The 23,380-nt window shown below is 46.7% G+C and overlaps 1 protein-coding gene and 1 long non-coding RNA gene across 2 annotated transcripts in view; one reads left to right on the forward strand and one right to left on the reverse strand.

Annotated features, from left to right (window-relative positions):
- LOC129388015 (uncharacterized) overlaps positions 1–810 on the reverse strand; it is a 49,256-nt gene extending 48,446 nt beyond the window's left edge. The window contains exon 1 of the long non-coding RNA XR_008615121.2: positions 705–810. This is a non-coding gene — a long non-coding RNA (uncharacterized lncRNA). The remainder of the gene's footprint in view (positions 1–704) is intronic.
- A 94-nt stretch (positions 811–904) lies between these two features.
- Positions 905–22,164, forward strand: LOC126544928 (histone-lysine N-methyltransferase PRDM7-like). Its single transcript, XM_050192477.3, has 11 exons — positions 905–1,175; positions 1,283–1,357; positions 1,888–1,937; positions 5,231–5,378; positions 7,343–7,450; positions 8,534–8,638; positions 12,825–12,901; positions 15,545–15,730; positions 15,994–16,237; positions 19,616–19,781; positions 21,456–22,164. The coding sequence occupies exons 1-11, from the start codon at positions 1,046–1,048 to the stop codon at positions 22,018–22,020; spliced, it is 1,854 nt and encodes a 617-aa protein (XP_050048434.1). The 5' UTR covers positions 905–1,045; the 3' UTR covers positions 22,021–22,164.
- Positions 22,165–23,380: the final 1,216 nt, after the last annotated feature.

Raw genomic sequence — 23,380 nt, forward strand, 5'->3', positions numbered from 1 at the left:
GTGTTGTTCACCTGTGCCCTTAAGGTAAGAAATGTTGACATCACAAAAAAGCGCTGCTTTCTGCAACAATAAAGCTTGCCAGAAGACACTGCAACACCTCTGCAAGATGGCTCTTGCATTGCTGTCGCATGGCGCCTGCACAGTTCAGAAACAAGCTGGGAACGCAGAAACCTACCCCCAACGGAACTCGACGGCCACATTTCGCGAGGCAGTGTCCAAACAACGCGCTATCCCAACTTTGTGACATTATGTATATGTTCAGCGGTTCGCAGATTTTCGCAATAAGCGGCTGAATCGAATTCTCGCGCTTTACGTGCCAAAGCCATAATTTAATTACGAGGCACTGTAATAAATGACTATTCATATAAATGACCGAGGAACCGCGAAGGCGAAATGGTGCATCGGCACCTTTACTTTCGCAGTAGCTAGGCCACGACTCAGTACGTCTATTCTTGTTTGCGGCAAATACTAAAGAACATTATTCCACGAAGCAAAACGCGAAATACACAGCGATCACAGTGCACTTCAAAATGAGAACCCCGGACCGACGCATTCTACGCGAGCGCGTTCCTAAATGTTGCCATGAGATGCAGCGCTGGGCCAGCACTTAGTCTAGCACATCGCGATTGTCTAGATCCTGGAAATATTTTCAGTGAATAACGTTTAAACACTTTACAGTACAGCTCGTTTCCCAATGCTCTTACCATGTGCAACCCTGCAACGTTCAGGCGAACGCGGTAGCATGGAACGTGGAACCGCCGCGTTTTGTATCTTCAGCTTCCGAATCTTCCGAACGCTGCTACCTGCCCTAGCGGCTGCAACGAGAAGCACTTCGCGCTAACAATCCTATAGCATTAAAACATTTAATTATTAAAAGGTAGCTGTGATTAATATAACAACAAAATTTTTTTTAGTGCAAATGTGATTACGCGGTTGTGTTTTTAGCGCGAGTGGACAAACATGCGAGCAGACGACACCTTCAAGAAGCTTCCCGTCGGTGGTCGGATTTCTTGTTCCGTGCGTTGATACAGATCTGCCAATTAAGATGTCCGAAAATGAATATTTGGCCAAAGTTCGCTGCTACTTCACTGACCAAGAGTGGGAAGAGATGCCCGATTTGACGAAGGAGCGATACGGGAACATCAAACGAAACTACGATGCCATGGTCGCGTTGGGTAAGCCAACTGTAACGAGCTTCCTCCCCACGGAATGCCATGTTTATATATCTGTTCTTTTCCATTTGTCTTTTCTTTTTTTTTACTCGTAACGTTGAACATTTCAGATCTTAAACCGGCCATGCCGGAATTTATGAAGGCCAAGCCGGTGGCTCCAAAACCCGTGGCCAAGAACAGCGCTAGTGAGTATTCTCTCACATGTTCCTGTACTTCTAAAATGAGAATGTGCAACGTTAACTTTCGCATGAATGATGACCGCTTGCAACTGATGCGTTTCCAGCGTGACGCCCCAAAAATGTCTGCGGGTTCTTAGGAAATTTGTCCACACTCATATTAGGGCTGCAAATTTTTTCTTCTACTGCGGCGATTTTATAGACTTATTTATTTTGGCTTAACCTGTACGCGCTTCGTGTAGTCACGACGGTGGCAGTCTTTCCTCTCCTGATTAAATCTATTTCTAACTGACCGAAATGACATCCACTGGATATCCTTTGGACATTCACTTGACATTTGGACATTCACTTGGACATTCATTGTAGAGTTAACCTTGTTTCCTTTACACTGCGTCTACACCTGTCATAATCAGGCATATGCACAGGTTCCCGCGCGTGAATACCAATATAATTAACAAAAGGAACAATTTGCAGTGCTAAACGCAACGCAAATACCGCATGTGCTTTTGTCGTATCGTGAAACGGTTGTTTTGTTCCAGAATCGCACAGTGAAGAGCAACGGCTCAAGAAGGCAACCAACACCGCACAGGTAGGGACACGGTTCTTAAGCGCATTTTTTTCCCCCTCGGCGATTTGGAGAAGAACTGTTAGCAAAAAATTTGGAAGGTCAGCCACGCGGTTAACCACGTCTCTTTTGCAAAGTGATGATGTTTCAAATTTGTGACAAGCGAATCCACTGCAAGCTTGAAGCAACGAGTTAGTCGATTTCCTCGAAAAAAAAAGAAACTTGCTCGAGGGATAATGAAATGCGTATTTCTTTTCGGTCAACGTGCTATTTACGAGAATCCCTGGGTAACTCAGATTACAGCGCGCCGGCCCCGGAAAGGCGGTGGTCTCAGGCTCGATGTGCAGACGTGGGCGCAAACTCCGTTTTTTTCCCCATCACTTCAAGATCACTTAATATTAAAGACAAAAAAGTACTGCTATTAAGTGAATGGCAATTGTCTGCATAAAATTTCCTGCAGTTTCAGAATTCTTTTTCAAATTTATTCGAATAACGTCAACAACCGAAACTCACCAAACTGCAAACCGTATTGAAAGAAAGGCACGGAGAGGTTCGAAGAACAGGAGCTTTGGTTCTGGGGGTGCGCTAGATATACCGTTATGTGGGCAATTAAGAAGAAAACTGATATATGTTTCTTTTAAAAATTATTATTGCGATAGCAATTTATGAACACTCGAGGTGAATTCTCGCCGTTGGCGTCGCCGTGAGGTTCCGCATAAACTCGAAGTGCGGTAAGACGGCGTCCCACGCCGTGTGCGCATAGTCTGCGAGAGAAAGCGGGAGAGGGTGAGCATGAGAAGTACAGCGCCTCGATGCGCGACGTCCATCCGCCTGTGCAATGTTGGATGTCGCATCATTAAACACGCGTTGAATAGGAGGGCGGCGGGGGGGGGGGGGAGGAGTTGCACACGCGGCAACGTGGTGAAGCTCGCGAAGGCGAGGGGGGGGGGAGGCAGCGAGCGTGCGTCTACTCCTTTAGCGCTGACGTGGCTGTGCATGGCTGTCCGCGTGGCTGAGCTCGTCGTGGCCCGCATATGTTGGAGAAATCGCAGTGGCAGGTGCAGAGGTGGCTGCAGAGATGGCTGGTGGTTTCACGTGCGCCAGCTCCCTTCCAGCGAGCCCATGGTTGGAGGCCGCGTAATCTCATATTTTGAAGACGCGTCGAAGGGAGAGCAGTAGACAACCCGAATCGTTCGCTGCTGGTTTACTTCATTGTGTCAGCGTTGTCACAGCCATTGTTAGCGGTCGTCAAGTGAGATCTGTTCATGTTTCCCTGAGTGCGCTTGGCGTCGTGCTTGTTTAATTTAATTAGTGAGCGAAGGTTTACTGCAATTTGTACGGCCGACAGAGCTGCGAACCATATCTTGTGTAGTTATAGAACGCTTTGCTATCACCATCCGTGCTTCGCCTTTTGGGCGAAACTGCGATTTACCGATGCGAAAGCATTAAATGGCTCATTCGCCGAAAAAAAAAGAAGCCGGTGTCTGTAGCAGCGATGCGGCACCTAAATTCCCATTGGCTGCGGCGCCACGTCACGAGCGCGCCTAGACGGAGCAGACGGGTTGAGTGGGAACGTTCTGTTGCCGCGCTAGTGCGCCAGGTGTGCCGTCACGGGAGAGGGCATCGCCGCGACGCCACGTCACCCTCGCTCTCGGAGGGCTGTCGTCCCCGCGTTCCTCGTGCGCGCGAGCTCTCGCTTGCGTTGTAACTGCACCTCGGTATAAGGCCAAATTAAAACGCGCAAAGCGTCTGAACGCGCTCGCTTGTCCGCCAGGAGTTCCTAACTCGAAGCACCGCTGAACTCGCTAATTCATTCCTTCCTTCCTTCCTTCATTCATTCATTCATTCATTCATTCATTCATTCACTCATTCATTCAATACTGCAGGTGTCAGTCACCCAGGCAAGAGGGAGAACGAAAAATGCGTGCAATGCGCAACGGTTTGAGCACACACAACACAGGGAAAGCAGACTAGATCATCTGACAAATACAATTCAATGAACTCACGAAGAATGAATACGTTCTGTGGGTTCAATGCTCGTCAGACAATGTAATACAGGCTGCAGCCCAGTGAGTCTATACCCACCACGTATGACGCTCACACACGTCCTGCGCTTTACCAACGTGCGCATGCGCGCCTGGCAACCGTCTTTATAACCAGAGCTTCCGTACTTGGACGTCGCCGTAAACCACGCCGGTCAGCGCGTGATGTACAGTCGCGGACAGAATATTACGGACCATGAAATCTAAGAAAAAGCTGAATATCTCCGCAACCTCACAACGCAATCTGGTATTTGCATTTTGGACCTCGACTAGAATATGCTAACAACGTTGTCGTGGGCAGTTTTACTGGTTACTGCTACAGGCTGCTCGGGAATTGAACGTTTTCGGAGATCCCGTGGTCCATTTTATTCTGTCCGCGACTGTACGTCGCACAAGATCTTCCTCCCACGTCCGATCGAAACAGTGCGAAAAGCAGTGCGTATACAGAAGCAGCTGTCGAGGTGTCACGCCCTCGTCCGGACATGTCGAGAACACTGTTATTTGCGGCGCGCAGTGCCACCTCGAGCTTTATTCCGCGAATATGGATTTCAAACTGCCGTGTTAACGCGACAGCGTAAAGGAGCCCATGTCGCAGAAAAGCGGCGTCGGCGTCCTGCGTCGGCGTTAGACCTCGCTTCGGCAAAAAAAAAAAAAAAAATTGCCAAATTCCGAACCACTCATACCCAACCGCTCTTCTACCACAACGTTGCTCATACCTTGTCTTTCATTCCTTATAAAGTTATTCCTCGGAAGTTTATGAACGGCAGCCCACAAACAAATGTAATAAAATAAAGAATAACAGCGACAGTGCATACCCTTTACGTTAGCTCTTCTTAGACTAAAATATTAAACGTGCGAAACAATAACAGGAGCTCGACCCACGCAAGAGGCCGCGTTTCTACCTGAAGGCCTGCCTTCGTGCATAGCGCTCGCCGCCAGCGTTTCACGGGAAACGCTAAGGTTACGTAAGCTGCAGTTACCGGTAAGCATGAAAAGCAGTCAGGGGTCTTTGAATGCTACTGCGTTCAACTCTTAAGGGCGAAGCTTAAGCGTCCTCCAATTTTTTTTCTTTATCGCAGCTACAGTAGAACACGTTGCAACTCTGATCTGCCCCTTCGGATATCGCCGCACTACGCTCCTACTGGCCTGTATTCTTAACGTTAATTTCCCGGAAGACATCGCGCGTCTTCTTCTGTTGATATGCAATACTTGCGTTAACGCAGGTGTTTATCCTTCCAGTTATTAACAATAGTTATTCTTTGTGCTCGACAATAGGCTCCCAAAACTGTCGCCAAGGGCAAAGAAAACAGAGGCGGAGTGAAGCTCGCTCCACGCAAGGAGAGGTGGACGGCTCCCGTCAAAGACCGCACCGTCCTAGCGGACAAGCAACAGCTCGCGGCTGGCGCGGCAACCGACAACACGAGTAAGTATTCCCCTTAGCAACGCGCTTACAGATCGGCACTTCTGAACGGCTTTTTGTGGCGCATTGCTTGTTGTGAAAAGGCTTCTGTTTCTTTTTTATAAGGTCTACAGGCCTCAACAAAACTTTGCAAATATATAGTGCGTCTGCGCGCGTCTGTGAGCCTATGTAATGTACAAGGTGATCACAAACTACAGAACAACCAGGCGATTGACGAGGAAGACCACGTATGCCAGCAACACCGCGTTTCTGAGAGACGGGAATTTGTTTCGCAAGCCCTTTCACAAGCCGTTTCACAAACCCTATGCGCGAAGCACCTTCAATGGTTAATATGTAGACTGACCAGTTCGGTCTGGTTCGGTCAACCCGCATGCCAACAGGGTCGACATTTCATGCTTTAAACACGATTTCCACACAACTCATATTGTTATCGCGATGGATCCGTTATGTTAGGCTAGATTTACTGAAGGATGTTCGCAGAGGTGGCAAGAGAGGAAGACGAACAGCACGAAATGAAACTGTGGGTTGAAAAGGAATCAACATCACCGCGAGCGGCGATCACTTCGGGCGACAGTATCGCCGTCAGGCGCGCGCTGATTGGCTGGTTCAGGACTACGTCACGTGAAGGTGATCGTATTGCCGAAGCTATCGTCGCAGAATACGTCCTCAGTGAGCTGAAGGTATGACGTGAAGCTGCAGTGTGAAACATAGTTGATTAAAATGTTTTATTATGATGCGATCTCGCGGCAAATATATTCGACCTCTCAATCTACCCGCAAGCCTGCCGGGTTCACGTGAATGCAGCTGCATTTTGTCTATGGCAGAGATATGAGCAGATGCCTAGCGAGTTTCCTTCGTGCAGTGTTCGTAGCGGGAGAACAAACGTAAACGAAAAATTTTCTGGACACATTGGCAATGATTGACCATATTGCTGATGGTGATGGCGGTGTTCTATGATGTCGGGATCAATTATTCCCGACATGTTTTTTTGGGGTACATGGCATGGTATACCGTGGCGGCGATGGCATGAAAACGCCCAACCAAAGCTGAGATGAACCAGCAAGACGAAACGGCACCCCTTGACAAACGATGCGCCGAGACCTTCTGCAAAAGACGATCTCTGCCACCGTCACTACAGACCGCGAGGAAACGGGACAAGGCGCAACCATCAACCACAGCGTATAGACGATGTAGACCTTCGGAGACATCGAAGCTCTCCAGCGACAGAAGCTGTATGCGTCTTATTGAATCATAGTAGGCTGTAGTTCGGCGCGGAACGCCAGACCACCCAGACAGGTGCAGAGACAGGGACGCCTGTTCCTATGACCCGTTGACCAACTACCGGTCCGCTGTCCGCACCTCCGTGCCAGTACCACATAATTCCCTGCAAGGCTAGGGTCTCCTCGTTATATCGGCGGAGAAATTTTGGCCGACCACGATAATGGCGGAAAAAGCCAATTAACGAAAGCTTTTATCGCTTTCAAATTTCAAGTTAATCCTTTCCCGACACTCACGTACGACTGCCTTGACGAATACAAATCCCTTTGTCGAATATTAAGTCCCTTTGTTTCGCAACCAATACGAGTCCTTTTGTCGAGGCGTTGGATCCAGCTTGAGCCAACGCTTGCTCGACCGTTTTCGTTTGCTTCAAATCTCCAGGTTCCTCAAATTATCAAATCTGCGGCTGCATCATCGTACGTCATAGTGTGCGATACTTCACGCTGAACTAACGTCATCTAAATGTGTTTTAGCATACCGACACAGCCTCTGTCACATATCAGGTTTGTGCACAGCGAGAACTGCGACAGGTATACTGTCACGGCACAACTAAGTTGACACGCTCAAAACTGGCGCGCGGCCGTGGTGTAGACGGTGGCTGTATCGTAGTAATGGTATATCGTCGTGATAAAACACTTTGAGTTTACATGCGCGGTAATAATGCTATGTGTGCGTGTGCTTCGTTGCAGGCGTCGACGCAAGCCACGCGGGCTCCAAGCGTCCCAGCCGTGCTCAGAAGAAGGTAAACTACGCCGAGTGCGATGACAGCGACGGAGAACCGACTGACAGGCCATTCCGTGAGTGTGTGCCGTTAAGTCACGGCGCCACTTCGACGCCATAAAATTGTTCATTTGATCGGGTGACTCATTGATTGGGCTTTACGTATCACAGAGCTTCGAATCGATCTACGCCTGTGGGACGCCATTGTGAAGTCGGGCAATTTAATTTTGACCACCTGCATTCTTTTTTAGAGAGCGCCTAAAGTTATTTATGGCGCAGTGGCTCACCTGGACAAATCGGAATGAAGCGGCTTCAGCCGGGATCCGAGATCGCAAACTCCTATTGATGTATTCTGTGCTGGATAAAAAAAAGAAAAAGAAAAGCGCAGAAGAGTGCACCACACAGCTATAGCTGTTATACCAGCTGCCTGATTTTGATATCTTAAGTTGTACATGTTATCCACGTTTCGTACGTGGCACTGCGGGAATTTAGTCAATCCGGAAGAACAACATGAACCAAATACCAGGTGCCTAACAAATATAAAAAAAACGAGCAGTTATGCAACAAGAAATTCGCTATAAGTCACCTTCAAATATTTACTTTAGGATAGACACTACAAGTTCGCGGCTGAACTCAGTCAGCTCTAAGGCCTATTCAATGTCATTAAAACCGGAGAAAAGCCTTACATGTGATATTTTTTCAAAACACATTGTCATTTTATGCATTACTTTCCGGAATGCCCTTTTTTGCTCATTGAGAGACAAAAGTACGCGGAGCACCAATATAATCTATGATGTATCGCGGTGACGGAAGCATCGAATCGTGCACTATTGGCGACTATATACTAATATTAACCGGCCTCGAGACTTACTGGTTTGAACTGCGCGAGTACAACACACGCCCTAAGGCAATAAAGTTGCAGCATTTCGTTAACTTATAATAATTATGGAACTAAACCTGGTTGTTTGTCATGCAGGCAACGTACGACAAAAACAAAGAGCTTATCTTTGAATTGTATGTATGCTTCCAGATAGGATCATTCACGCATGCGCCATATAATGCTTCATAAGGAGTTCGCAACTTGTTTGTATTTTATGGATGTCACGACACCAAAAAATAAGGAGTCTTTTTGCACCCTTCTAATATTCGATCACTTGCAGCCTCTGCAGACAACGACTCTTCCGGAGATTTCCGCTACCCTAGACGGCAGCGGAAGGAGGTTAACTATATGGAATGCGAAGAGGGACCGGACGAAGACTACCTGTGTAAGCAAGCCTATCGCATTTTCTAATGCGTTGGCGTTCTTCAGGTACTCCACGGATTTCTTTTTGGATATCTATCTATCTATCTATAGTGCAGCGGTGGCGTAGAGGTAGAACACCCGCCTCGCGTGCAAGAGGTCCGTGGTTCGAATCCCGGTGCCGCGCAATTTTCCACCGGATTAAAAAAAAAAAAAATCCGCGTGTTGATAAAATTGCATAAACAGGCCTGGAGTGTGGCCTGATGCCGGTGACCAGAACCGGTAACACACTCCCTCACCAGAGCAGGATTGGCCACCCTGGTGCAGTACTTGGCCACAACCTCCTATATGAACACAACAATCAAACCCCGGCCCTCAGTCCCCAGCAGCTGCGAAGCAACTGACCACGGCGGCGGTCAGACCTGCGACGCTGCAGAGGGTGCTAAGAATCCCTGGCTCCGGACAGGCCGCCATTGGAATATGAACCTGGCAACGTTTAACGCAAGAACATTATCTAGTGAGGCGAGTCTAGCAGTGCTATTGGAAGAATTAGAGGGCAGTAAATGGGATATAATAGGGCTCAGTGAAGTTAGGAGGCCAAAAGAAGCATATACAGTGTTAAGGAGCGGGCACGTCCTGTGCTACCGGGGCTTAGCGGAGAGACGAGAACTAGGAGTCGGATTCCTGATTAATAAGAATATAGCTGGTAACATACAGGAATTCTATAGCATTAACGAGAGGGTGGCATGTCTTGTTGTGAAACTTAATAAGAGGTACAAAATGAAGGTTGTACAGGTCTACGCCCCTACATCCAGTCATGATGACCAGGAAGTCGAAAGCTTCTACGAAGACGTGGAATCGGCGATGGGTAGAGTGAAAACAAAATACACTATACTGATGGGCGATTTCAATGCCAAGGTAGGCAAGAAGCATGCTGGAGACAAGGCAGTGGGGGAATATGGCATAGGCACTAGGAATAGCAGGGGGGAGGTATTAGTAGAGTTTGCAGAACAGAATAATATGAGGATAATGAATACCTTCTTCCGCAAGCGGAAAAACCGAAAGTGGACATGGAGGAGCCCGAACGGCGAGACTAGAAATGAAATAGATTTCATACTCTGCGCTAACCCTGGCATCATACAAGATGTGGACGTGCTCGGTAAGGTGCGCTGCAGTGACCACAGGATGGTAAGAACTCGAATTAGCCTAGACCTGAGGAGGGAACGGAGGAAACTGGTACATAAGAAGCCGATCAATGAGTTAGCGCTAAGAGGGAAAATAGAAGAATTCCAGATCAAGCTACAGAACAGGTATTCGGCTTTAAGTCACGAAGAGGATCTTAGTGTTGAAGCAATGAACGACAATCTTGTGGGCATCATTAAGGAGTGTGCAATAGAAGTCGGTGGTAACTCCGTTAGACAGGATACCAGTAAGCTATCGCAGGAGACGAAAGATCTGATCAAGAAACGCCAATGTATGAAAGCCTCTAACCCTACAGCTAGAATAGAACTGGCAGAACTTTCGAAGTTAATCAACAAGCGTAAGACAGCTGACATAAGGAAGCATAACATGGATAGAATTGAACAAGCTCTCAGGAACGGAGGAAGCCTAAAAGCAGTGAAGAAGAAACTAGGAATTGGCAAGAATCAGATGTATGCCTTAAGAGACAAAGCCGGCAATATCATTACTAATATGGATGAGATAGTTCAAGTGGCTGAGGAGTTCTATAGAGATTTATACAGTACGAGTGGCACCCACGATGATAATGGAAGAGAGAATAATCTAGAGGAATTCGATATCCCAGAAGTAACGCCGGAAGAAGTAAAGAACGCCTTGGGAGCTATACAAAGGGGGAAGGCAGCTGGGGAGGATCAGGTAACAGCAGATTTGCTGAAGGATGGTGGGCAGATTGTTCTAGAAAAACTGGCCAGCCTCTATACGCAATGCCTCAAGACCTCGAGCGTACCGGAATCTTGGAAGAACGCTAACATAATCCTAATCCATAAGAAAGGCGACGCCAAAGACTTGAAAAATTATAGACCGATCAGCTTACTGTCCGTTGCCTACAAAGTATTTACTAAGGTAATTGCAAATAGAATCCGGAACACCTTAGACTTCCGTCAACCAAAGGACCAGGCAGGATTCCGTAAAGGCTACTCAACAATAGATCATATTCACACTATCAATCAGGTGATAGAGAAATGTGCGGAATATAACCAACCATTATATGTAGCTTTCATTGATTATGAGAAAGCATTTGATTCAGTCGAAACCTCAGCAGTCATGGAGGCATTGCGGAATCAGGGTGTAGACGAGCCGTATGTAAAAATACTGAAAGATATCTATAGCGGCTCCACAGCCACTGTACTCCTCCATAAAGAAAGCAACAAAATCCCAATAAAGAAAGGCGTCAGGCAGGGAGATACGATCTCTCCAATGCTATTCACAGCGTGTTTACAGGAGGTATTCAGAGACCTGGATTGGGAAGAATTGGGGATAAGAGTAAATGGAGAATACCTTAGTAACTTGCGCTTCGCTGATGATATTGCCTTGCTTAGTAACTCAGGGGACCAACTGCAATGCATGCTCACTGATCTGGAGAGGCAGAGCAGAAGGGTGGGACTAAAAATGAATCTGCAGAAAACTAAAGTAATGTTTAACAGTCTCGGAAGGGAACAGCAGTTTACGATAGGTAGCGAGGCACTGGAAGTGGTAAGAGAATACATCTACTTAGGACAGGTAGTGACTGCTGATCCAGATCATGAGAGTGAAATAATCAGAAGAATAAGAATGGGCTGGGGTGCGTTTGGCAGGCATTCGCAGATCATGAACAGCAGGTTGCCATTATCCCTCAAGAGAAAAGTGTATAACAGCTGTGTCTTACCAGTGCTCACGTACGGGGCAGAAACCTGGAGGCTTACGAAAAGGGTTCTACTTAAATTGAGGACGACGCAACGAGCTATGGAAAGAAAAATGATAGGTGTAACGTTAAGGGATAAGAAAAGAGCAGATTGGGTGAGGGAACAAACGCGCGTTAATGACATCTTAGTTGAAATCAAGAAAAAGAAATGGGCATGGGCAGGACATGTAATGAGGAGGGAAGATAACCGATGGTCATTAAGGGTTACGGACTGGATTCCGAGGGAAGGAAAGCGTAGCAGGGGGCGACAGAAAGTTAGGTGGGCAGATGAGATTAGGAAGTTTGGAGGGTCAACATGGCCACAATTAGTACATGACCGGGGTAGTTGGAGAAGTATGGGAGAGGCCTTTGCCCTGCAGTGGGCGTAATCAGGCTGATGATGATGATGATCTATCTATCTATCTATCTATCTATCTATCTATCTATCTATCTATCTATCTATCTATCTATCTATCTATCTATCTATCTATCTATCTATCTATCTATCTATCTATCTATCTATCTATCTATCTATCTAATCTCCAACCTGGCTCCATGTGCAATGCATGGTCGAATGCTTAGAGAATCGGACTGCTGTGCTGAGGGAACATGGTCCGAAGCCAACAGTCAAACCAACTTGAGTCACTGAGTACGTGGCAATGTCTAGATAGGAGGCGGTCTTCAGTGAACCTCTTTCTCGCCGACATGGGTTACTGTGGATGCGGAACTGGGTATGTACCGTTCTTTAATGAAACCCTTTGACGCCATCTTGGATCACGGGATATGTGCCGATAGGTTGTGTCCCGCTCTACAATGACAAAAAAAAAAAGATCTGCGGTCCAAGCTGGCCCCACTGGTTTCTGGGCGAAATTCAAACCATGTTATGCGGGTTCCCCGAAGTCAGCAGCACGACGCTTTAGCCGGCTGGTGGTTGCTTTCGTTATTTCATGGTTTATGAGACAGATGGCTGGATTAGCGGCAAATAGAATGCCGTGGTAGCTTTTGCGTGTCGCCACGTTACAATGTTAGATTTCGAAGGACCAAACACTCGAAGATTTTGAAGGAAAAATTCTTTTCTCAATTTTACGAAGTTCCAGATTTAACGCAAAAATTCGAGCGAGGTCATCACTTCGTTAAATCGAGTTTCAGCTGTGTCACATAATTTGAACAACGCTTCCTATTGGGCCGCAATTAATGTTTATAAACTGGAAGCATTTTTTGCTAATATAGAACAATTTATAGCCAGCAAGGATATCATGATTTCTTAGCCATAGCTGTAACCGAACAAAGCTGCGAACTCTTCCGTTCCCAGTTTGTGATGACTGCAAGATGGACTACCCGGGAGACTGTCCGGTCCATGGACCACTAACGCACGTGAAGGACACTCCGGTAAGTGAAACGACTTTCTGTCATTGTAATCTTGTTACTTGACGCAAGAGTTGGGCACCTGTATGGTTATTTATTTATTTATTTACTTATTTATTATACCTCAAAGGTCCCAAAAGGGGACATTACATGAAGGTTGGGCACATATTGAAAAATGACGTGTCAGGTTAGGCGGTGTGACTTGAAAGACGGTCTTCGATGGCAGCTTTGAAATGAGAAATGTCAGTGATGAGGGCGATGTCAGAGGGGAGGATATTCCATGATCGGACTGTGTGTATAAAAAAATGTTGATGCGTAGTGGAATGGGTGCGTGGTAGATACACAGCATTAGGATGCGTGGGGAGGGAGAAACGACGGGCTGGACTGATGATTTGGTTAGCTGTCAATTGTGAATGAAAGAACTTAAAAAAATTAAAGAAAGACGAGCACTTTTGCGTCGAGAGGTGAGCGATAGAAGACAACTGGGATTTTAAGGATGAAACATTTGTGTTATAGCAGTAGTCAAAAAGAATGAATCTGGCAGCTCAGTTCTGAACCGATTCAGTGGTGTTGATCCCCGAGAGGTACGTGGATCGATACGCCGCACCTCCACCAGAATGTTACGTGTGGAAAGACACAGACGAAAGAGGCTATTTACAGGCTATTTACACTGGAGCCAGGCAGCCAGGCTGACACTCGCTCGCGCCAAGGGCACCGACCAACTTTATCGTTGTTCTCGCGGCGGCTCGTCTCTTGAGCATCGCTCGATGATACCGTTATAATATTAACTTGATGGTTGCCATAAATAGCATAAGTTCATTCTAGTTTTGACCGGATTAAGAATTTATATGCAAGTAGTTTGAGGGAGATTCTGAAGACAAGTTACGGCGTAGATAACCTAGTAATCGGTTGCAAGAATTAGTTAACTGATTGATATGATGGGTCCAACATAAGTCACTCTATGTATGCACTCTTAGGCATTTAAAGGTCTCACATTATGTTAAAGTGCCGTTGTTAAGGGAGTAGGAACGTACTACATAATTACGACGTCGATGAAAGCACACGTGAGAACGCTTACTGACATTGAGGGTATCATATCATCGCGATATCATTTTCTTCGACACGTCACCAGTTTCGTCGGGAGTTTCAAGGCGAGTACCGTGCTGTGTATGCGCTCATACCCAGTTTTTTTGCCGGTGTATAACCGGCGGCCTGCAGCTATATATTTTAACTCACGACTTTCCCCATAGAAGAGACGGGCTTTCAAACACGGAACCACTGCTGCTGTAAAGGCACGCAATGTTTTAGGGATGTTGCTCGATATATTTTGCTGCTTCCCTCAACCCGACAACCTGACGCATCATTGTTACTCACTGCTGGCTGCTGTGTTGCAGCCATTCAAACAACCACCTACCTGAAGTGTGTAGATTTACTGCGTTTTACTTTGCTCTGACGGGACACGGTGGGGAGCGTGGTTTAGCTATTTCGTACAAATTATTTTATACAAGTCATCAAACAAATAAGGTCAGGCGCGAACTTTAGCTTCGCCGGAAATTTGGTTTTAGACACGAATTCACCCGCGACAAGACCTTGGCATTCCATGCATGTTAGTAACTTGCTTACGAGCATGTCGCGAACACTCCTGGACATCACTCTGCGCAAGTCATGGGATTGGTTGGCAATAACTTTATTGAATTGTCCGGCAGGTTTTTGGCGACCCAGGCTAAGATCTCCCCCCGCGACGGGACATGGAATAAAGGTCAAGGGATAAAATTGTTATTTTTTTTTTGCTTTCACTGCCTCTTATAACTATAATTTTATTGAAGGCAACGTCGCCATGTTTTGCAGTCACTGTGGAACCACTTGCCGATGTACTGTGCACCTTATTGAAAATAATGTTGTCTTAGTTGACTTCACAAGTTGTTGACATATCTGGCATCTGGTTATCTTGTAACCCCTTCCAGGAAAAATGGCCGTTCTGTGACTTTATAGCGTGGGAGCCAGTTAAAATGGATATCAGAAGTGTAGGATTTAGCGAGCCTAGAAGCGAGAAGTAGTCGTAGCATAGGTAAGAATAATGGTACGGGCGTAATTAGCATCCCATATATTCGAAAACAACCCCATCGTACTATACCCCTGTAAAGAATGCACCACCGTAGATAAAGACATGACGTGGCAAAGTCGCTTTGCGGCACATTTTTGGAAAATGAATTTCTTGAAATAAACAGGGCTCGCGCAATGGAATGGTGTCAGGGAGGGAGCTTCTGTGGTACCCACATGAAGCGTGAATTAGTCGCCAAGTAGGTAAATTAATGATGCTGGTGTAATTAGCGCCAATACAGTCGAAAATAACTCCATCGTACTATACCCCTGTAAAGAATGCACCACCGTAGATGTAGACGTAATGAGGCAAAGTCTCCTTGCTGAACATTTTTGCAAAACGGGAGAGATTGCTTGTAATCAACACGGCTCGCTCGGAGGAAGTAGTTGGAAACGCTACCTGAATGACGTTTGTCAAGACTATATGGCTGGAATATGCGGCTCCATCGGCACTGTGAAGAAGAACCAACAAAGCACTGTGAGAAGACAGCTGTGCCCAGACGAGATACTTATTGTATATACTATAGCCACGACCTAGGAGATATTGTCTGTGCATATCCATTGCAGGTTCCTTTGGGTGACCCCCAGCGCGCAAACAAGACAGTGCCCGACGGGTTGTGTGTGCGCCGTTCGACGATCAAAGGGGCCCAGTACGGCGTGTTTACCATGAAGCGGCTGCCCAAGAGGCTGTGCTTTGGACCCTACGAGGGCGTCAAAGTGGACAGCAGCGCCGCTAACGGGTACACCTGGCAGGTGCGTGTTATGTGTGATCTCACGTGTCAGCGCACCCGGCCAATGACAGGCACCCGATAGATGCTAGTGCAGCGAGTGTAACGATTAACGGTTGGCTCTTTCGTATCACTCCGCAAGACAGCACGAAGGGACTAAGCTCATTCAGTGGAGTGTCTTGTCCCTTTGTGCTGTCTCTTCTTCAGCGAGTCAGTTGAATGCTGAAGAGAACTATAGTTAACAAGTGGCTCAGGTTTAGACCATTCGTGCGTTGTTTCCCGTTGCAGATCCGCCACAGCGGCCGAGAATTCCTGGTGGACGGCCGCCCGTTGGACCGTTCCAACTGGATGCGCTACGTGAACTGCGCTCCCGAGCAGAGCCAGCAGAACCTGGTGGCGTTCGTGCGCCAGGGTGCCGTCTACTACCGCACCTGCAAGGTGGTGAACGCCGCAGAGGAGCTGTTCGTGTGGTACGGGGACGACTTCGCCAAGCAGCTGGGTCTCATCGGCAATTCAGGGACACAGAGCAAAGGTGCGTATTCGTTCCTTTGTGTACCGGTTGTTTCACATAACTTGAACTAAGCCTTCACAGAAACTTGATTTGTTTTTAAGCAAATGAGACCAACGGAATTGTGTTCTTGGTCGTTCTGAGATTATTACTTTTTTTTTTGGAGGAGGGCTACTCAGGCTTTTCAAAGATGCCTTCCTTTAGCTAATTAGGTTACTTGAAAAAAGGAAGTTCACAAAGATACATTTTCGGACACAAGGCTTAATTGTTAACGTTTGAGTGAAGCTAACATAGCATACAACAAAGTTTTTTCTAAGACCTCAGCCGGGATAACGCAACGACTTGCTATTTCTTTAGGCGATTCGTAAGGTATCCGAGCAGCACTATGCTCAATGTTAATGCACTGATTGGCTAGGCGTGAACGGTAAATGACAAGAAGTAAGTAAAATCGAGCCAAGAAATAAACATGCCACGTAAGACATAAACCCGAGAAATTAGATTCAGTGCGTATTTGTGAGCATGTTGTAACGCTTTTCCACCCAGACTTATGCCTCAAATCGAATGCCGAAAAGATTGCTAATCGCATTTAAAAACCAGGCGTAGTGATGCTGGACGACTACAAACAGAATGTTATCGATCTCATTTACCAAAAAAGCATATACGTAACACTTTTTAACATGCTTGGTTTAAGTTACGCTAAACATCAGCTATACGCATGGTGTTTCCGTTGATTCATGCCAAAACTTACAAGATCTACGTGTGCCTTACGAGAATGCAACCCACTTAATATTGTTCAATGACTGGTGATCAACTTAGAGTACTTGTATTTGTACGGCAACCGTAGGTGAATAATCGATAATTATTTAACTAACTTTTCAAGTGTTGCTTTAAACGCAAAGTCTCCCATGTACAATTTCAAGAGCTTATTAAGAAATATCCGAATAATTTTTTCTGCAGTGATAGCTGCTGCGGTTTTATTTTTTCGGGCTGCAAAGATAGTGTGCGAGATTTGAAAAGCTACCACGTGAACAGTCATTTCCCCATGGCGACATTAGTGCCCTGAAGCATGCTACCAATGATTCATTGTGATGCTACACCTCAGACATCATGCGAATGATGTTTTCCTGGCTTCAAACGACTTTGTTGTAACTTCGCAAATTGATCACTGCAACAACAGAAATGCCACAGCAGAAATGCCACAATTCCCAACTATTACTCATAAGCCCAAAGAGACTAATTGCCTTGCTGTACTTATATTTACCTACGGGTGTTTCGAAATATAGAAATAAAAAGCGTTACAAATAACTTCACAAGAACGTTTGCATCAGCCCGAACATTAGACACATGCGATAACTATACGTAATCCCATGACAGCGGAACAATCGAAGCACCAGAGCTATTTCGTCTGGTAACTTTCGTAGGAAACTTCTCGTAGGAAAAAAAAAAGACGATACGAGACCTCGTTTGGCTTTAGTGCATTTGTGATTTGTACTGTTTCTCGAAATTTTCTTCAAAGTTTGAATTTACGCCTTATCAATTATGCAAGTAAACTTTCGATGTAAAGCTGATAAATGAATATTTTTGGAAAAAACACGAGGAATACCCCTGTGTATAGCACGAACCACGCCCTTTAACAAAACGTGAGTGCCGTTCGTACAATATTCATCCGTTATCTTTTAATTCTTGGGAACAAAGTTAGGACAGCCGGTGTTACGGTATGCACTGCTTTTTGGGTCCTTGACTTTGCAATGTAAACAAATTGCCGCATACATTTTTAGAGCAAATAGCTTTCCTTGATCCTCTCGTCACTTTTCGTGGTTGGCCTTTCACCGCCAATACAAAGAAACCGATGCAAAGGGAGCGTGCTGTCGCACAAACTAGCAGCAAGACGTGCTCGTCGCCAAGAGCAATTATACATCTCTTTGAGACACACGAGGAGTTGTGCGAAGGCGTTGTGGCGTCTGAAGCCTGGTTTAGCTGCTGTGGTTGAGAGCCTGGGAAGGGCAGGCCCTATTTCCCGCGCCGTCCTCTCTCGTGGAGGCTTCGGGAGAGGGCCCCGGCGGGAGAGGAGGGTAGTAGCCGCCTTCTGCGCCGGTCGCTTCCTCACTCGATGGTTGTTCCTTGAGACGCGGCACCCGCAAGTACGTGTTTTGCCGCAGTGAAATACTGCAAACGCAACACGTTTTTCCTGCGCGTTCAGCGTGAAGGTGTCAGCAATTCACACCTCAATGGTTTCGAGCTGACAACTCGTTCAACAGAAAGCACGTCGCCGGCGTCGCAGCATCGACCTCAGTAACGCCGATCCGGTGGCGCCATTTGCCTACCAGCTGGGGCCACTAGTTTCGTGGTTGTGAAGTGGTAGTGGTTGTTGCATCGTCGTCATTCCAGCTTTGTCATCCGACTCTCGTCATACCGTCGTCGCCACGGCATCACACAGTCATCGTTAGGCCATTGCTTTCAAGCCGTCGTCATCACAACGCCTCCGTAGTACATCGACGTCCTTCCTTCTTCTTCATTATATCGTAGCCATGCTGTCATCATTCAGTCGGGATCAGGCCGCTGTTGCCACGCCATAGTCGCCAGACAGCAGCTGTAATGCATCCATTGACACACCGTCGTCGCCGTGCCATCATGGTCAGGCCGTCTTTATAATTCCAGCTTCATCATTCCGTTGTCTTCGTACCGCCATAGGTAAGCCGTCTTGGTCATACACTCGTTGTCATCCCATTCTCCTAATGACATCGTCGTTAAGCTGACATCGTTATAACATCGGTGTCAATAGGCAATAATCCGATTCCCGTCGAACCGTCCTTTGTCGTTTCATCAACGTCATTCATTCTACGTCGTTCCATTGTGGTCACTGCGGTGTCGCCATACAGGCGTCCTCGTACCATTCCGCTCATGTACGACCTTGGCAAGCGAGTGCCACAGCAAAGTGGGCCGATACCGGTGAATTTCGCACACAGCCGAAACAAAGGAAGTCCCAGAAGGACAACTAGAGAGGTTAAATAAACATGACTGCAGAAATACGGTGCGTCACTACCTCGCTCGAATGCTAATCGAATTACCGTTGACAGTCATCGTGACATGAGTTCTGCAGTTCTGCAGTAATTATTTATCTGCAACGTTTTTATTTATTAGTAAACAGCACGCTGCCCAGAAACTGACGTTGTAGTCAGGTTGCCTATGTGGTGGCTCCGAGGGGCCCAGACACGTGACCACTATAGCGTCACCTTTATCCCCGGAGCCACCTGATTGCGTACTGTGCGGTTGAGTTTTTTTACTTTCTTCAGAGAGCTGTTCTAAGAAAGCAATGAAAAAAAAATGAAATACATTACTTTCGAAAATGAACGTCGGTTATGGTGATTTAACATGTTTGTTTCTTCGTTTGTCTCTGTTAAGCGGCCGAGGCTGACGTCGCTGTACCACGTGAGATATTCTCCTGCGACGAATGCGGCGATCAATTCACCGTTAAGCAGCTGCTGGAGAACCACCGGCGACGCAAACACATGCAAAGGCCCCAAGGAAAGCACCGATGCGCCCACTGCCCTTACTCCAGCAATTACAAGTGAGCGAAGATGTGGCACTTGTAGCTGAAGATATATGATGTGGTGCTTCTTGTGTTCGGCGTCGGTGCGGTTGTTCGCGGGATGATGAAAAATAAGTATTCATTTGTTTTCACTCTAATGTTTAGGATTCACATATATGCTTGGGTTGTAGGCAAACTTGACGAAGTATTCTCGCAATTAAAACCATAGAAAAACGCTTCCGGGTGAAATCAGTCCTGAAGTTTGGTCAACGCGCGCGGTCGTTGCAGCCTACACACGAGCGAGCTTGGAAACAACGCGCACAGATATTGAGCAGTGGTGACCTTATGGCTTGAACATGAACACAGAAAGCTACCTGCGATAGTCCAGCATGCACTAACTTTCAGAGCGTTCCACAAATCAAGAATTTCCATCTGTACTGCCAAATTTAACACCGCGGGGTCATATCTTTAGTATGAAAGCCGGTTGCTTTGTATATTAGTTTAGCTGTCGTTACACTTCTACTAGAACTTAAGAAAACACGTTTTGTTCCCTCTAAACAAAGGAAAAAAAAGTAAACAGGGCAGTTTACAAGTTCACACGGCATGCTGCAACATTCTGTGGATTTCACGCACGAAACAGGCATAAAATTTCTGTTCCACATTATCAGACACATCGTTATTTGTGCATTCAGTTGCAGCAAGTTTTGTGGGAGTCGACTAGTGCGATTGTATAGAGGAGATATTTCCGAGTTTGCGAGTTCGAACTTAAATAGACAAATCGAAGCGTACGTTAACTATTAAAAAAGCTTTTTTATTGTTATTTGTTAAATTTATTTATCGCTAAGCGGCTCTGATCGCCGAAATAAATGGCAAGAAACTCGCACGCTTGGAGGTTCTGATTATTTTTTTCCTAAGCTCTACAGGTGCCATCAGTGCTATTAAAACTTCAGAAGCAAACACACAAATTGAGCACTATAGGCACGTGCACGATTTACGGTGACACAAAGCACCACAGACTTGTTGTTGGCTCTGTAAATTTTGCTCCAAGGGATGCACGCTTTACGTCTTAACTTGGAATACTAATTTATGTAAATGTGAAAGTTTGAATTTTCCTAAACGGTATGCAATACATCTCGAGTGCACTTGAAATAGAATTTATGCGTGTTGCTATTTTCCATCTACGCGAATTGAGACAACTTCATACAATAGAAGAACAGAGTTCTGGAGTTTTACGTGCCAAAAACCACGTCTTCATTATGGGGCACGCCGTAGTGGTGGACTCAGGAGTAATTTTGACCACCAGGGGATGTATAACGTGCCCCCAATGCACGGGACCTGGACGCTTTTGCATTTAGCCCCCATCGGAATGTGGCCGCCGCAGTCTGGAATTGATCCGCGCGACGTCGTGCTTAGCATCGCAACACCACAGCCGCTAAGCCACCGCGGCGGGTAACACAACTTCATGTATACGAAAGAAAACTGTTGGGTTTAATATAAATTCGTTGTCTAGATACCATCCGCAATAACTCCTCTAGCTTCTTGTTTCCTCGCTTTCTTCTGAATGTAGGAAACCCGGAGCAACGGTTGCAATTTGTTTAATACGTGTCATCTTAAACAACAGTATCACATTGGGTGCGAAGGTGGCACGATAACTCTACTGAAAGAATAGAAACGCTGCTCTGATCACTATTTTTTTCATACCCACCTTCGCAGGTGCGATGTCACCAGGCACGAAAGGATCCACACGGGCGAGCGGCCGTTCGTGTGCGACATCTGCCACCGGGGCTTCAACGAGCGAAGCCATCTCAGCAGCCACCTGCTGATCCACACGAAGGAGAAGCCGTACGAGTGCGCAGACTGCGGCCAGCGCTTTCGCCAAGCGTCAACCATGGCGACTCACCGGAGGATTCGGCACTCTTCCGAAAGCGCTCGCCGTCATCACGTGTGCTCCGAGTGCGGAAAAGGGTTCACGCGGCGGAGTAGCCTAGATAGACACCTGCTCACCCACACGGGCGAGAAGCCGCACGCCTGCTCGGAGTGCGGAGTGAGGTTCGCACGGCGCAGCGTAGCCAGGATGCACGAGCTGATCGTCCACGGCCGTCAGTACCCGCTGCACTGCCCGCACTGCGGCAAGGGGTGTGTGAACATATACGACCTGAGAAGACACGTGCGCGCTCGTCACCGAGACGAAGAGGACGACAAGGAAAACGACGAGGACCATGCGAAGGAAAAAGCACCCGGAGAGAAAGAAGCTGGACCCTTCGGACGAGATATTTAAGTAACGCCTAGCCACAGGGAAATGAACAATAAAACCCGGTCGACCATTTTTTCGGCAGTGTTACTCTAATATAAGAACTGTGCGAATACGCCTCCAAATTTCGCGATGAAAATAATTGAATAAATCCAAGCCTTGCGTCTATCAAAGAAATCGCACCAGTGCACCTTGGCGATGTTTCTTTTTCTTTAACAGCCTTCACTTCCTAGAAAATCGACGGAGGATTTTCTTGTAGCTCCGCGCTACACTCTTGTGTAGAGGACAACTTCTGTCTTCCGAATCGGCAGCTCTGCAAGTTCGCTGGCCTACCAAGCTCTACAGCCACCAAGAACTCTCGTTCCCGGAACGAGTTCCGTTCTACTATTGAAATAGAATCCTCCCGCTGCCTCGGCCTGAGTTTCTTTGAGGGAGAAAAGCGATATAATATATCGACGCGTATGTTTACCCTGTAGCACCCCCCGATGTCGCAAACGCAGGAACAACCAAATCCTGCGTGAATGAGATGTAATATGGCGTATGGGGTGCATGCGCTGACACGCGAAGAGGCATATATAGATGTAGGTATGCACAACTTCGCGAATAACTCGAAACCTGACTGCGCGAAGAAGTCAAAGTTAAAGAAAGCGCGAATTAAGTTTGTATAATGGACAGAGGATAAAATGTTTTCCTGTATACGCGTTAAAAGCATGTACAATGAGACATCTTAACCTTACTGTCGACAGAAAAGGCAGAGATTCAGCGACGTTGTTGAACAAATCAGCAAAATGTCCAACCTCGCAGCGTACAATTCTTTATTTTAGGATGAGCTGTAATATCCCCGACTTAGAGCTACCATGGCGCAGTGCTTGGAACAACTGGATTGAAAACGAATAGTATTGGAGGACGCTTAACCTTCGCCCTTAGAGGGCCCCTCACCAAGTCTGGCCATTTTGAGCTGACAAGCGCAGAGCATACATTGCGCGATAACGATCATGTCTGCAAAGTATTACATCGCTACGCCATGAAATTTGAAAAGATGAAAGGAAACAAAGCTCAGGGAGGGGCCCTACCCCCTTCGCGCGCTAGGAGAAAAGTCCGGAGGAAGAGTCGTTCTAGTTTCTCCTTTTATTTCTTTTTGCTGTAACGGCCATGTTCTCGGGTCACAATGGCGGCTGTGTAATGGTTGCGAGCGCTCACACGCGTGGCTCCGTGGGTCTAGTACCGTGGCAATATACCGTAATATATAGTATATACCGTAATATATAGTACCGTGGCAGGACTGCGTTAGTAATCGTGTTTTGTACCGCTGCGTTATCTGGATTGTGCTCTCCCATCCGTTGTTGTGGCCAGGTGGGACTGGAAGAAGTAAAAAGTAACGCCGTAT

Source organism: Dermacentor andersoni, chromosome 10, assembly GCF_023375885.2.
Source record: "Dermacentor andersoni chromosome 10, qqDerAnde1_hic_scaffold, whole genome shotgun sequence".
NCBI classification, from domain to species: Eukaryota; Metazoa; Arthropoda; class Arachnida; order Ixodida; family Ixodidae; genus Dermacentor; species Dermacentor andersoni.

Coding starts and splice junctions, on each gene's coding strand:
- LOC126544928 (XM_050192477.3), top strand. CDS start 1,046: ATGTCCGAAAATGAATATTTGGCCAAAGTTCGCTGCTACTTCACTGAC. Junction 1,938..5,230: donor AGGCAACCAACACCGCACAG/GTAGGGACACGG, acceptor GCTCGACAATAG/GCTCCCAAAACTGTCGCCAA. Junction 7,451..8,533: donor ACCGACTGACAGGCCATTCC/GTGAGTGTGTGC, acceptor GATCACTTGCAG/CCTCTGCAGACAACGACTCT.